Source organism: Emys orbicularis, chromosome 23 (assembly GCF_028017835.1).
Source record: "Emys orbicularis isolate rEmyOrb1 chromosome 23, rEmyOrb1.hap1, whole genome shotgun sequence".
In the NCBI taxonomy this organism is placed as follows: Eukaryota; Metazoa; Chordata; order Testudines; family Emydidae; genus Emys; species Emys orbicularis.
This window is the reverse complement of record NC_088705.1, coordinates 11,109,720-11,124,701: the sequence shown is the minus strand read 5'-3', so window position 1 is coordinate 11,124,701 and position 14,982 is coordinate 11,109,720. Positions and strand designations below refer to the sequence as shown.

The window sequence follows — 14,982 nt, the reverse complement described above, 5'->3', positions numbered from 1 at the left end:
CACACCCCATAGGAGCGCGTGGAGGGCAGAGGCTCGTGCTGGGCCAGTGTCTAATGTCAGGGGCCGTCCCCTCTCTCTGTTTCCCTTGCATGCTGCCCGGCGCCAGGGAGGAGAACCAGTAGGTGTTGCTGTATGGCTCTGTGTACACGTGCAAGGCGGCGGGAAACACAACAAGAGAAAATGTCGCCCTTTCTTGGAGCTGTCTGCGGGTGGGGGTGGGGGGGGTAGCCCAGCCTGCCCCCTCCCTGCCGGTGTGCTGTGCGGAGGGGGCACGCAGGCCTTGGCTAGCCCGTTGGCTTGTATTAAAATGCTGTCTCCTTGCCTGAAGGCAGGGCCGAGGTGCTCCACTCAGGAGCTGGGTAATGCCCCCCCTTGCTATTTAATGGGACGCTACCCAGTTCCTATCCACCACCACCATCACAAGCATTGTCTTGGCGGGCGTCTGGCCCTCTCTCCCCCCTGCCCCAGCCCGTGCGCTACAACAAGGCTCTCTGCTGTCGTAGCAGTTCCCAAACAAGCCCCTCTGTGGACTGGGAAATTCCCCCCCGCCCCATGAAGCGTCCTCAGTCTGGCTCCAGCTTGGCTTTGTGCAGCCAGGCCGTGGTGAAAGCGTGTGCTCGTGCCCCGCCCGATTGGCTTCCCCGGTGCTCACGTGGCACTGGTGAGGGAGAGTGGAGTGGAGTGGTGGCGTTAGAGTGGGAGTGCTGGGTTCTGTTCCTGCCTGTGCCACTGGGCTCCCTGCAGAACCTCCGTGCCTCAGTTTCCCTGGCTGTCCAGTAGTAATAGCTACCTGTAACACGCTGTGGGGTCCTTGGCTGGAAGACGCCAGAGACAACGTTACAGGGGCGAAGCGGCACGTCATATAACAATGAGAAGAGCCTCTGAAATCTGCGGTGGAGTGTGTCCTGCTGGGAGCAATTCTGCATGGCCCTTTTCCCGGCTGTCCCACGTACGCTCAATGGAGCGGGCAGGGTCTGTTCTCTTAGCACTGTAGTGCCTAGAAGACCCGAGTAAGATCAGGCCCCCTGGTGTCAGGGGCTGTACAGAGGCTCAGTGAAACACAGACCCCGCCCCAAAAGACTGTCTTCAATAGGGAAGACAAAGGGTGCGGGAGAGGAAGGATCATCCCGGTTTTACAGAGGGGGAACTGACTCCCTGCGAGCCCATCGGCCAGACTGTTCCAGCGAGGTCAGCCCCTCCCACGCTGGGCACTTCTGAAAATCTGGCCCGAAGCGTGTGCCGCCCGCACTCGATGGCACAACCACAAATCGAATCCAGGTCTCCTGAATCCCAGCCCGGTGCCTTATCCCCGAGCCCATCAGCTCCCCCCAACTGGGGTGCAAACAGGGTCCAGTTCAGAGCGGGTCTTGTGAGCTCTCCCTCCGGCGATTCCTGCTGCCGGGGCTAGGCGGAGGGGCAGCGAGATGCCTGCCCCTCATGTCCTCTTCCCCCCCCCCAAGAGCAGTTTCCAAATAATCCTGTCCCTTCATTTCTCACTTGATTACTGAATCCCCAGGAGGATTTTTGTTCTCTTCACTCCCCCTCCCGCCATGTGGCAGGGCAGGCGACGCTAGGAGAGAGGCATTGCTGGTTCGCTGTGAGGCCATCTCTAAAATACCGGGCGCTCCTGGCCGCTGGCATCCCCTCCAGCCAGCGGCTCCCCGCTCCGTCTGGATGGCAGCCACCGCCTAGGAGCGGGGTCTCTCCAAAAGGCAGCTTAGCGGCAGATGGCTCTGAACCCCGAGCCAGCAGCACGTCTGCCGGTGTCGCTTTGTCCCCCCTTCCCCAACGCACCCGTTGCGAGGGGAAGGTGGGGTGGTTAAAGGGGTGTGCGCCCCTCCCCGCCAGGGCCGCCCGGGGGGGGGGCAAGTGGGGCAATTTGCCCCAGGCCCCACAGGAGCCCCCACGAGAATATAGTATTCTATAGTATTGCAACTTTTTTTATGGAAGGGGCCCCCGAAATTGCTTTGCCTCAGGCCTCCTGAATCCTCTGGGCAGCCCTGCTCCCCACTCCCCACCTCCCCCAGCTGTCCGTGTGCTCTTGCTGTGCCGTTGTGTTGCCGTGTGGGTCCCTGGGGGGCGGCTGGGGGCATGCTGCGTGCAGTGGGCCGAAGCCTTGTGAGCGCGGAATTAAAGTTGCGCGGTTTGATTTCTCCGGGGTGGCTGTTTGTTGCTGGGCGGATCCCTGCACGGGCTGGAGGGCCGGGGCTGGGAGGGTGGGTGTAGCTCAAGGCATGGAAATCCCTTGGCAGAGTTGGACTGGCCCAGGCAAACTGGGCTGACCCGCCGGGCGCGGGCGAGTGCTGCTGTAGCAGGTGTCTGGTTCCCCTGCCCCGCTGGGCTGCGAGGGCGAATGGATGTCTGTCCAGGTGTGCACCCCCGCTCCAATAGAAAGGTCTGCGGGAGACCATCTCCAGCACCCGCCGCAGGCGTTAAGTCCTGGGGGGCCGGGGGCACGGCTGAGAACGTTTGGGTTTTCAAGGGCGGGGGGCAGAACAACCGGCCTGGGGGAAGCAAGGAGCCGTGTCCCTGTGCTTCAGGCAGCCTCTGAGAAATGGCTTTCGGGGGGTAGGAGCAGCTGCTGTGCATAATTGGCCTGTTTCCCTGAAAGCAACCCTGTGTCTGTCTGCGTCTGTCCGTCCCCCACCCACGGTTTATTTGCCCGTCTAATGACATTACCCGCTTGGGGCCAGATCGACAGCGGGCGTCTCCGCTCTGTGCCAGCCCTGGTTTAGGGACCGAGGAGGATCCTCAGCCCAGAGCTCCCTTGGGAAAGCGGGGGGGTCCTTGCAGTGTGGAAGCAGCTATGGGAAGGGAGGGGTGTCTTTTCCTAAGGGGAGCGTGATTGCTTTGGTACGTTGCCCCAGCGACAGTCGGGGTCCCCTTTGCCCACATCTCGCATCCGTCTCCTGGAGGGGGAGCCCTTCTCGTCCCCTAGAGACGTGGTATCTCGGCCCAGACAGGCGCTTGTTTTAGACTCCTTGCTGGGAACGGCCCTGTCACTTCCCAGCAGCCCTTGGACCTTGCCTCCCTGGGCTGGGAGTGAACCAGCGACCTGGTGGTGAAGGGTTCCTGGTGCTGCCAAACCCCTGGGGCATCCAGTCCTGTCCGGGACAGCAGCCTGCTGGGGTGTGGAACGGCGGCAGCGATTGCGGTGGCACTCGGCCCCCGCTGGTGAGCTCTCTTCTTTGTCCCACCGCCTTAGGATCTGACGGCCGCTGCCCAGGGCGGGGCGGTGAAGTGGTTTCCTGTGGGAGGAGGAATGGACGACGAGGCGGCCGGTGCTCCGGCTGCCCTGCTTGCTCTCGCCCGCGCCCCTCTCCCTCCTTGCTGGGGCAGGAGAGCTGGGCGCCGCGGAGCTATGCAAAGCGCTACCAGGCCGGGTCCTCCGGGCTCGGAGCCGTGTCGTGTCCGTTAGACTCGCCGCGGGGAGGGCTGGCCCCAGAGCCCCGGGGCCACATGTGCTCCAGCCAAGCCTCAGGCCAGTCCCCAGCAAGACCTGATGTCGCTGCCTTGTTTAGGAAGCTCAGGGTGCCCTCCTGGCCCTGCTCTTTCTGGATGGATGGACCCCCGGGGCTGACAGGCTCAACCCACCTTCGCCGGACCCTCCACGGCGCAGCTCTGCCTCCTTCTAGCTCTGTTTGATTGTTCCTTCCCCCCGGGGGGGCTGGCGAGCTCCCCTTTCCTGCTAGAATTCCAGTGGGTGGGGGTGAAGGGGGCGAAGCTGGGTCAGCCATTCACTTGGCCTTCACCTTCTGTCTGCTGGAGGACCGTGACACCCACCCCCTCCACCCATACACATGCCCTGAGCCCTCTGCCCCACCCTGGCCTGTAACTTCCCACCAGCCTTCATCTTTGTAACCCCTGCCCAGTCGGGCAGACCAATCCTCAGACACAAGGGCTTTCCCAGGCTACGGGAGCAGGAGAGGTCTCCCCTAGGCTCAGGTGAGCTTCGTGCTGTTCCTTCCAGAGATCTCAAGGGACCCACAGCTGGTTTCCTCTTTAAAGGTGGCCTACCACCCCCCCCCCCCTTCGGATGTTCCCTAGTTCCTCTCTCTGGTGCCTGCCAGCTGGCTTCTCCCCTCCCCGTGCCCGCTCTGCTCTGAGGGGGCTGGTTGGGTTATTCCCCACGCTGGCTCCATTTCCCTGGGGCTGGCGGGACTCTGGGCTCCGACCCCCGGCCATGCAGCGCTGTGGGAGGATGGAGTTATTGCACGCAGAGGAGGCAAATAAAAGCACTTTCTTTTTCTTGGATCTTTGGTGTCTGGGTCGTGTATGGGAGTGACGGGGGCTACGTTACACCCAGTGCCCCTGTAGCCTGACGAGCAAGTTTGCTGCACCTGGGAGCCCCCCCCCCCCCCGCTCTGGTGGTGGGGTCTGGCACGTACACCTGGGACGGGGCGGTGGGTGGTTCGTTCTCGCCCTCGGCCTGCTGGCAATGGGGGCTGTTCAGTGATGGAGGCAGGCGCATGCCTCTTTCCCCCATGCTGCCCTTCTCTAGGGTCGGCGGCAGGGGCTGCCCCTGGGCCTGCCCCACGGCCCCTACGCCCTGAGCAGCAGTAAGGCCCTGGTCCTCTGACTATGCTGAATGCTCAACCGGCGCCCAAGTGGAGATGGACGTGGGAGTGTAGCGGGGAGGATGGGTGGGGAGGTGCTGCGCTTGGAGAAGCGATGGCTGGGGCTGGAAACGGTCTGCCTAGCTGCGCTGGGAGTGAAGGATTCGGTCTGGGTTCTGCTCTCCTCCCTGTTGTTCCTAGGAAGAGAAACCAAACCACTTAGGGATGTGAGCTTTGGACCCCACCGTGAGGGCGATGGTGTTATCCCCTTTTCACGGGTGGGGAAACTGAGGCACGCAAAGGCAGCCAGAGCAAGGCCTTCGTTTCAGTGCTGGGCACTGAGCTCACGACTTCCTGGCTCCCAGCCCTGTGCTCGGTCGTACCTTGTATTTGAACACTGAAGCCGACGGCTGTCAGCCTGACCCGGTCCTCAGCACAGAGCGGGCCTGCCCCAGCTCGCTCCTGTGTCTCCCCTTTGCAGGGCGTTGGTATGGCCTGTGGCCTAGGACAGGGGGTCTCTCAACACATTTTTGGAGGCCTCAGAGTGCGGCCACCAACTCTGGCTGGGGGCTGCACTGACATTTTTTCCTGAAATACTTAATGAACTTTAGGGAAAACAAATAAATATGGGCATGTACGGAGCCAGAGCCTTGTCATTGCTTTATGCAGGGGTTTTTGCATAATCCATAATAAAAATAATGCTGTGAAAAGTGATATTGGTATGTTTGTTAATATCACTTTTCACAGCAAGTTAAGACCTGGATGGAGGAGTGGGGGGGTGAGGCAGCAGGGGCCAGGGAGGGAGGATGGATGGAGGGGTTGGGGGGGTGAGGCAGCAGGGGCAGGGAGGGAGGATGGATGGAGGGGTTGGGGGGGTGAGGCAGCAGGGGCCAGGGAGGATGGATGCAGGGGGCCCTGCCCCCGTCTGGTCGGGGGTGTGGGTTGGCGCCTGGAGCTGGGGGTCGGTGCCCTGGGCCAGCACCCATTGGAGCCCAGGGTGGGCACCTGCAGCTGCATGGCCAGGGATCAGAGCCCAGGGTTGGCACTTGGACCCGCGCCCGCTGCTGCACAGCCGAAGCTAGGAGTCCGCGTCCTTGGCCAGCACCCGCCGGAACCCAGGGTCGACATCCAGGAGCGGTGCCTAGGGCCGGGGATCGGCCACCACTGGGATTGGGGGCTGGCGCTTGGGGGCTGTGCCTGCTGCCGCATGGCCAGGGATTGGCATCCAGAGCCAGCCCCCGCCGGAGCCCAAGGCCAGCGCCGGGGATCTGCACCCGGGGTCGGCGGCCAGGGCTGGGGGTTGGAGCGCACGGATGGGGGTCAGCACTTGGGGCCAGCAGCTGCCAGCAGCATTGGGGGTTGGTGCCACGCAGCCAGAGATAGGAGCCTGTTGGCATCTGAAGCCCCGTGGCTGAAGGCCAGGGCTGCGGGGCCAGAGCTGGGGGTCAGCGCCCGAAACCCCACGGCCAGAGCTGGCTAGGACACGCTGTGCTGTGCTGGAGGAAGAGGCCCGACCCCACCTCTCCAGAGGGTCTCTGGAGGATGGTAGTTGGGGCTGCCAAGCTTTTGTGCCTTGGAACAATGGTGGGAAGCCCAGTTTACTTCCCAGGAAAAGCTCCCCACGAGGGCATTGTTCCTGGAACGTACATAAACCGAGAGGCAGTTGGGGAGGGACGGGCTCACGAGAGAACAGAGTGAAGATGTGGCCAGTCGGCTCTCGGAGCTTTATTCCAGCCCTGCTTTGGCTCTGCACCTGGACGCTGGTAACCGGGGACCCAGGCACCTGCCCAGGTAGGAGAAGCTCTGTTTTGGGGCTGTCAATGGGGGGCTAGGTTGAGCTCTGAGGCACCCACATTGCCTAGCGATGGCAGGGGGAGTTCTCTAGCCATTTAGCTGGCTCCAGCGGTGCAGTTGCTGGGTCAGGACGTTGACGGCTGGGCCCTGGGTGCTGATCCTGTTGGGCTGGCTGCGGGGATGGGTTTGGGGGCTCCGAGCGGGTGATGGGCTGGAGCTGAGCCGGGAGGAATGGAGGCTGGACCCCAGGGGCGTGCCTGTCATGGGGAGAGCTTGTCTGGATGATGCACTCCAATGTCACGTGGGCCAGGCGTCCCTGCCTCCCGGGTTAAAGCTGGCTGTAAAAAGGTGAAGGCCACGTGGCTGGGATGGGCTGCGCAGCCCAGAGTGTGGGAGGGTGGCTAGAAGAACAGGGGTGAAAGCTCACCAACTGCCGCCCACCCACTTGGTGCCCCTGGGATGCATTTATTGCCGAGCGCCAAGCACAGGGCCAGTCCCCACAGCCTAGACCAGCCCTGCACTGGGGGATGCTATGGAGTGGGCCATTGCGCAGGGACAGTGGAGTAGGAAGACGTTGGCTATCGCTGGGCCGGTGATCGCTGAGAGCAGGGAGGCAACGCGGACGTGGTGGTAGATGCCTTTTGGGTCCCTTTCCCTCTCCCTCACTGGGCTGTGCTGACCTGTGAGCCCAGGGCAGGTCCTGTCCAGCAGCCTTGGTTCCACAGAGCCCTCCAGAGACAGAGACCGAGGGGCCAGCGGTAATTATCAGAGGGGCCAGGGTAAGCGATGCTGGGAACCGTCTCACGAGGTGACTTGCTGGGGCCAAGCCGAAGCAGGTGCTGGGATCGTGCCTTCTCCCATATCTCTTTGTGTTTCCACAGAGGTGAAGGTGGTGGGGCTCTCCGGCGCTGAGAAACTCACCATATTACAGGGGTGCCCCGGGACGCCAGGCGCAGCAGGAAGCCCTGGAGAAAAGGGGGCACCCGGTCAACCTGGCCTGAGAGGTAGGAGATGAGAGAGGGGCTCTCACAACAGGCGCTGCCCCCAAGCTGGAGCCGTCCCCTCTGGGCCTGTGGGGTGGTCTTGGGCCAGCTCCCATTGGGTCTGTGGGGAAGGTGGAGAACGCAGCGGTCACAAGGAGGGGATCGGACTCGGGCAGCTACGGAGCACTATGGCTCAATATGGAGTCAATTGGCGCAGCGGCATTGAAATCAATGCCCCATTTACACCGGAAGAGGATGGGGCCCAATGGCTCAGAGGTGTCACTAGAGCCGGGGAATCTCTGGCTAAGGGTGCAAACCCCATATTGAACTGGGCACTTCGCTGGGCGGTGCCCGGTGCGACCCCATCGCCCGTGGTCACTCTGGCTGGTGCATGGGCCTTAGCAGACTGTGTGTGACCCCTCCTGGCACGGCGATTAGTCCCTGATGAACCACTCGCCCTCCGCTGGTGGAAGACCAAGGCACCACTTCATGGGCCAGCCGCCCTTCCAGCTGGCATAGCCACGCCGCCCCCTGAATCTGGCCCTCTGCCCCCCCGGTGCCTCTTGCTCCCACACACAGGGCTCAACTGACCAGCCCCCGTAGGGTTGGGCAGGAGCCCGCCCCCCCATACCTCCTCCAGGCCCCATGGCATCGTCCACCGGGATTAGCTGGGCAGCCCACATGAGCCGCTTCTCGTGGTTGCTATGGGAACAAGTAGTGATGGATCTTGAGCGCTTCCCTTCTTTTTCCTCTGGGTCCGTCCGTTCGTCTCCCTTTAAAAGAGCCCCCGGGGACCTTCCCCCCCCCCCCAGACCGTGTTCTGCGCCTTAGCTGCGCCCAAGCACTTGCCTGCGTTCACTGCGTCTCTGTGTCTGCTCTGGATTTCAGGGGCCGGGGGACCGCCCGGGAAAGAGGGACCGAAGGGGGAACGAGGTAACTATGTAACAATGCTCTTGGGGGGGGGGGCTGAGGGTGTAGATTACACCCGATGGGGGGTTGTTATTCGAGGCAGGCAGGAGCCGTAGCATTCAGATGGGGAGCCCCCCTGTTTCAAGAGGCGTTGGTGGCTGGGCTGGGGCCCACTCCTATCTGCTCTGTCTCTAGTCGGTTTAGTCTGTCCTGCCAAAGTTCTCCTGTGGCTTTCAAAAGGGGCCTTCGGGGCTGCTAATAGAGCTCCAGGGCCTGATCCCCCCCCCCCCCCAAGTCACCACAGCCCTTCCCATCGATTGCAACGGGCACTGGGACCAGGCCCTCAGAACCCGGGGCAGCATGAAGCTTTGGGACAGGCATCCAGTGTCAGGGAGATGAGACAGCGCCCAGGATCACCCCCCCTCCTTCCCCCGTGCTAGCCTGAAACGGGCTCTCTCTGGAGCATTTCCACCTCTTCTCACGCCGCAGGGGGCCGATTGGGGTCTCTGTGGGAGGGAGCCTTTCCACTGCCCTCAGTGGGCTTTGGCTCAGGTCCCCAGAGAGCAGGTGGCCGTGAATGTTGCACCCAGACACTACCAGCACATTGCAAGGCGGGAGGGCAGTAATACAGGAACCTTCCACTCTTCATCCAACCAAGTTCTACAGGACGCCTGCTAAGCTTTGCTTTCTAACTGCGTTTTTTTTTTGTTTCTCGGAATGGCAGGAGACCACCCAGACCCTTCCTTCCTCTGCCAGAACGGTGAGTTTGCCTCCTCGGCGCTTAAAAAACGACTGACCCCTGTGTGCATTACGTAGCGCTTCGAGGCATCCACCCGCCATGCATGGGGCTGTGCTGACGCAGAGCGAGAGACGGTCCCTGCCCCGGCGAGCTTACAGTCTGAATAGCCAAGAGCAGCCCTGGGCCCATTTTACAGGTGGAGATCGTAAGGGCCCAAGAGGGGTTGATGGACTAAGAGGTTGGTACGATGCAGCACAGAGCTGCGCGGGGTACCCCCTCTCATCGGACTGACCCCACGGAGCTAGTTAAAGAGATGAAGTGACTGGCTCAAGTCACACAGGGAGTCTATGGCAGAGCTAGAAACCCAGTTCCACTGAGTCTTCATCCAGTGCCTTAACCAAAAGACCATCGCTCCGGAGCGGTGAATATTCCCCTTTCAGGCACCGGCCCCACCTACTCCCCGGAGCAGTTTAGTCCTGGCCTGCTGCAGTTGCAGTAGCCTTCACGTCAGAGGAATAAGCAGGCTGTGTTGGTTTGTCTGCTTGCTTTAGAAGGTTTAACTCTCCTTCGGACGGGAAAGCACACGGGTCAGTAATACAGGAATGATAGCCAATAACCCCTTTCCTCCAAGGATCTCAAAGCACTTAGGTGGGAACGTATTATCAGCCCCACATGAGGAAACCGAGGGGCTGTGATCTGCCCTGGGGCACACAGTGAGTCAGTGATGAACCCATGAGTACAGACTCCCACTTCCCCCTGTTCTAACCATTAGACCACACTTCCTCCCTGAGCTGGAGCTAGGATCCAGGTATCCTGACAGGCAGTTCCTGTTCTTTTGAGCACTAGCCCCCATTCCCTTCCCAGAGCCGGGGCTAGAGCCCAGGAGTGTAGACTCCCAGCTGTCCCTGCGCTAAGCACTACATGGAGATGAAACCCTCCTGAAATGACATTTAGCCTAAACCAGGTTCCTGGAGCCTGCTGTGGCCGCTAACTTGGTAGCAAGGTAACCCCCTAGCACTGCGAGGGGATCTCAGAATTCCATCAGCAGCCACTCAGTCCCGTCCCCTCCCCACTTCCGTGCGCCTCTCTCTGGGAGGAGACAAGACCTCAGACACGTTTCCCCAGGGACCAAATTCTGCCTTGATTCCAGGGCCAAAGAGCTGCAAGGAGCTTTTGAGCAAAGGGGAGTTCCTGAGCGGCTGGCACACCATCTACCTGCCGGACTGCCGGCCGCTGAGGGTCTTCTGCGACATGGACACGGACGGCGGAGGCTGGCTGGTAAACGCAGTATCCTAGCGCCGGAGCGATGGAAAAGGGGGATCGGGTCACATCCAGAGCTGCCTGCTCCCAGCGCAGTGCGAGAGATTTACGCCCGGGTAGCAGAATGTGGCCGTGATGTGGCTGGGGAGGGGTAAAGAGAGAATCATTCCTTACCTGTAGGTAGCGCCTTTCACCCTGAAGGGCTTCACAACCCGTCTACACAGGGAATCGCGTCTCCCATGGCTGGAATGCAGCCACCTCTGGGGAGGGATGGGGCAGCTGTTTGACAGTGTGCAGTAAAGCTACAATGCAGGGCAGGAAGCAAGGAAGATTGCTGCATCTCCCTGAACCAGCAGGAGGGGTTGAGGTAGAGGAAGATAACCCAGGCTGTGGAATTACTGGGGTTATCAGTCCACGAGTTAGCGGAGCAGAGAAATTGCTGGAAGGCAGATATCTCTGTCTCACCTTTCCCTGACTGCTGGCATGCCCCACACACCTGTCTTTCTCTGGTTTGTAAGATTTCCCTTCGCTCACCCAGGCATGGTGTGAGTCCCCGGTGGCTAGGGGTGTGCAAGGCTGACACCCTGAACGTCCTGGCTGGCTGGGCACTTGTGGGGGGAGTGGAGGGGAAGGAGGCCATGGGGCTGTCACAAAGGGGTGTCACTCCCAGGCTCTCACTGGCTTGGCCGAGATTAACAGCCAGCGATGAATGTGCTAGGGCTGGGTCCAAGCAGCAGAGTCCGGAGCCGCTCTAGCTCGGTACTTCCCCAGCACATGGGGGAGTGGGAATTGGAGCTGGTTTTGCTTCGCGGATCCACCTCCAGACAGATCATTCTATCCTGGCTCCAGCCATAGTTACCGCTGGGTGCTTTGGGGGCGGAGTGGGAAGGAAAGGCATCAAAACCCCATGATGTATCCAACTGTGCAACATTTTACACTAGTGGGGGAATTCCTTCCTGACCCCAGCCAGGGACCAGCTCATGCCCTGAAGCCTGAGACTGGACAGCCCAATTGATCTTTACTTCCAGCTAGTGTCCCCATAGCTGCTCTTCTGGATCCTCCATGGCCCAGCTCAGTCAGGGCTGCAGCTATTGTTTGAAGTTCGGCTGCCGGAGCATGAGAGCCGGGTCAGCTCCCAGCCCCCATTCTCTCTCCTCTCCTCCAGGTGTTCCAGAAACGCATGGACGGCTCGGTGGATTTCTACCGCACCTGGAGCGCCTACAAGAAGGGCTTCGGGAACCAGCTCTCTGAGTTCTGGTTGGGCAATGAGAACCTCCACCTGCTCACCCAGGACGGTAAGGAAGCCCAGCAGCTGTCCTGCGGGCTGTTATTCCACAGGGCCTCTCCAGGGGGCGAAAGCGAGCAGCCATTACCCATCAGAGGCCTTTTAGACCCAGCCCTTGCATTCTGAGGGGCTGGAAATGCCCAGGTTGGGTGGGAATATCCCTTTCCTCTGATCCCCTTCTTTTCCCCGGGGGATCCCCTCCCCTCCCTCTCAGCCAGTTCCCACTGTTGGTCGTTCTGCCCTATTGCCCTGCAAAGACATGGCATCGCTCACAGGGATGGTCACCCCTGGGTGTGCTGGCGTCGCGGTGGGCAAGCCTCCCTGCCTTGTGACTAGAAGCCCCGGCCCAGATCCCCCTCCTGGAGGTGAGAGGGAGCCAAAACCGGCCCCTGGCTAACGCTGGGCTCTGTCCCTTTCCCTCAGGCGAGTTCCAGCTCCGCGTGGACCTGGTGAATTTTAATGACAGCAGCTCCTTTGCCAGCTACCGGTCCTTCAAACTCAAGGGGGAAGAGGACAAGTACGAGCTTGTTCTGGGGACGTTCCTCGGTGGCTCTGCAGGTGAGGAGTGTCTGGCTGGCGTTCTGCGCTGCGCCACCTAAAGGGGCAGCCCGAGGGAAGGTGGGCAAAGGCACCTTGAAGCCACTTTTATGCCCTCAGGATTCTGGGCTGCTCCGGGGCTCAAATCAGAGCAACCCCAGGGATGCTCTACCAGCAAACTCCCGAGGGCTGCCCCGCAGTCCAGAGCAGCTCAGAGTCTCCGTAGCACCATATACTGTGGAGACACCCCCTTCTGTCCCTGTGCCAGGGGCTTCATGGGGACCTATGGGCTGCTTATCGGGGACCTACACAGTGCCTCCTCCAGGGGACTGCACCCCAGCCTGGGCCCCTGAACGCTGCGGGAGCAGCACAAAGAGGCCAAGGCGGGGGAGAGAATCTGTCCCATTGTGTGTGTGAGTGGGAGAGACAGCACATGTTCCACTTCCCTTCGCTTCTCCTACAAAGAAATATGCATCCAAACTCCCAGAGCAAGGGATGCAGCGAAGCACGAAATGGGCCGTGCTTCTCCAGGGTCGCTCAGCCATTTGTAATCACATGATAATGACTGATCAGCATTAATACTTAACCCTCCACGCGCCTCTGGTGCTGCCCCCCGGGGGCTTTCTGAGCACCTTGTGTAGGTCCACGGATTATGCCCCAAAAACCTATTGTGAGGGGGTAAAGGATGGAGGGTCTCTGGGGAGCCCGGCACCCAGCACTGAAATGCAGCTATTTCTGGGGAGGAGGAACGCAGCAATGCTATCCAGCAATTGAAGGTAGGCAGAAGAACGGCACATCTGGCTCAAACTGCCCACTTTGCAATGGGTCTGTCTCCTCCGCCGGGGCTCCTGCTGGCTCAGGGTTCCCGGGCACTAAGGTGGTTAATCCCTAGGAGCCTCGGCAATCCATTTCCTTGGCCTGAATTACGCAGATGCACCTACCCGGCCCTGCACGCTTCCCCCGAGAGCGCCACTGGCAGGGAAAACCCGACCCGAATGCCACACTCACGGATCTGAGCCACAGCTCAGCTTTGCTAATGGTCACACTTAAAACTTGCCCATCTTCAAAGCACTTTACAGACTTTAGCTAATTAACCCCCACGTGGACTGACAGCCGGACCGGACTCAGGGCACCCTGGGGTTCTAATCCTGGTTCTGACACTCACGGCGTGACCTTGGGTAGGTCACAGCCTTTGCTGTGCCCCACCGTGTAATGGGGATAATGTACCACCTGGGGTGTATGAGGATTCATTACTTAATGTGCTGTTGACATGCTAAGCATTACCACGTAGGCATGTATTATTATCATCCCCATTTCACAGCTGCGGAAACTGAGGCAAAGCCATGATTTGCCACCGAGTTCAGCACATCGGCAGCCCGGTGGACGCTGAGCTCGGTGGAAAATCTGGCCCTGATTGTGGGTGCTGAGGCCTTGAAAACAGTCTAGCGCCTTGGAAAAAATGTGGCTCCTTAGTGCCTTGGGCAAACCCAGGCCTCCCAGATTCATAGCTAGTCAAGCCAAAAGGGACCGTGCTAAGCACATCGCGTCTGCTCTCTGGCATGACACAGCCCTAGAATTAAACCTCACGAGCTTGGATCCCAGTCCTGGGTTCAGACCAGACCACGAGCCCGTGCTGCCTCCAGGGATATAGTGCCGGCAAAGGAAATGCTCCCATTTCTCTGCTGCTCAAGGTCATGCCCTGGTGCGGTTGTGGCACTGGGGTCTCGTGTGTCCCGCAGGTGACTCCCTGGGCCTCCACAACGGGAAGCCTTTCTCCACCTACGACCGCGACAACGACAGCGGGACGCAGAACTGCGCCGTCTCTGTGCATGGCGCCTGGTGGTACACCGACTGCTACCGCGCCAACCTGAACGGGGGCTACGCGGTGGGGGAGCAGAAGCAGCAGAGATACGGCATTGACTGGGTCTCTGGCCAGGGCGTTGGCAACCCCTACAAACGCACGGAAATGAAGCTCCGCTAGCCGGGGGCCCCCGTCCAACCTGTGCAGATCTGGGGCATGCCCGAGACAGCAGGACTGAGCTGCCTCATAGAGCCTCTTGCAGCAAATCAGCTTCCTCTCCCCCTGCAGCAGCTCCAGGAGCCTCCAATGATTACCCCCCCCCCAATCTCTGGAGGGATAAAAGACTCCTTCCTGGGATCATCCAAGCCCCCAGTGCATCCCCCAGGTCCCGTGAGGACAGCCCTCCTGATGCAATCACCCCCCTCACTCCCAAGGCAACGGGGCAGATCCTTGCTCTCCTGGCCCTGCCATCTGACGTTGCCTTGAGTCGTGTTGTGTCCAGATTCTCTGGAGGCTGCTTAGCGCCATCACATGCTCAGAGGCAAATAAATAGGCCACAGGGAGCTCAGTGCATGTCCCCACACAACGTGGTAGCATGCGATCCTCTGCAGAAACAGCTTTCCCATAGAGTTGCCCAGATCAGGACTAGCGAATGCTATAGATTTTGTGTGTGTACATACATGTCGTTGGGCCTGTGTATGCGTGTCAGACCCAATTACACGCATGTGGAGGGTTGCTCTGGCGTGTATTTCATACGATACTGCTGCACTTGCGGCCGCTGTGTTCTGTGCACCCAATAAAAGCATCACTCCCGGCCGTTCGTTTGAAATCTCGCTCATTTGAACATTCCCTGCGCGCTCGGCAGCTGCTTTTCGGCGGCTCCGGCTGAGTTTGCCCAGCTGCGGCGGTGGCTTTGATCCCAGCAGAACAGCACTGGGGAGGGCTGAAGGTCTCCACGTCCTGTTTTGTTTGTTCAAGCACATTGGCTTGTCAGTTTCATGTGACCTTGTCTGCTGGCCTGAAACAACTGCAGCGAGGGAAGTCGTCTGTGCACCTACGGCCGGGTCCGGAGCCCAGTGAAGTGACCGGGAACCTTCCCACTGGCTGCAGTAGCCTCT

At 60.3% G+C, this 14,982-nt stretch overlaps 1 protein-coding gene across 1 annotated transcript; it reads left to right on the top strand.

Moving 5' to 3' along the window:
- The first annotated feature begins 6,256 nt into the window (after nucleotides 1-6,256).
- On the top strand, nucleotides 6,257-14,044 carry FCN3 (ficolin 3). The gene is made up of 8 exons (XM_065421675.1): nucleotides 6,257-6,347; nucleotides 7,232-7,354; nucleotides 8,222-8,266; nucleotides 8,967-9,002; nucleotides 10,132-10,259; nucleotides 11,407-11,536; nucleotides 11,950-12,084; nucleotides 13,803-14,044. Exons 1-8 carry the CDS (start codon nucleotides 6,257-6,259, stop codon nucleotides 14,042-14,044), a joined length of 930 nt encoding a protein of 309 aa, XP_065277747.1.
- The last annotated feature ends 938 nt before the right edge of the window (nucleotides 14,045-14,982 follow it).

Coding starts and splice junctions, on each gene's coding strand:
- FCN3 (XM_065421675.1), top strand. CDS start 6,257: ATGTGGCCAGTCGGCTCTCGGAGCTTTATTCCAGCCCTGCTTTGGCTC. Junction 6,348..7,231: donor GGACCCAGGCACCTGCCCAG/GTAGGAGAAGCT, acceptor GTGTTTCCACAG/AGGTGAAGGTGGTGGGGCTC. Junction 10,260..11,406: donor CGGACGGCGGAGGCTGGCTG/GTAAACGCAGTA, acceptor CCTCTCCTCCAG/GTGTTCCAGAAACGCATGGA.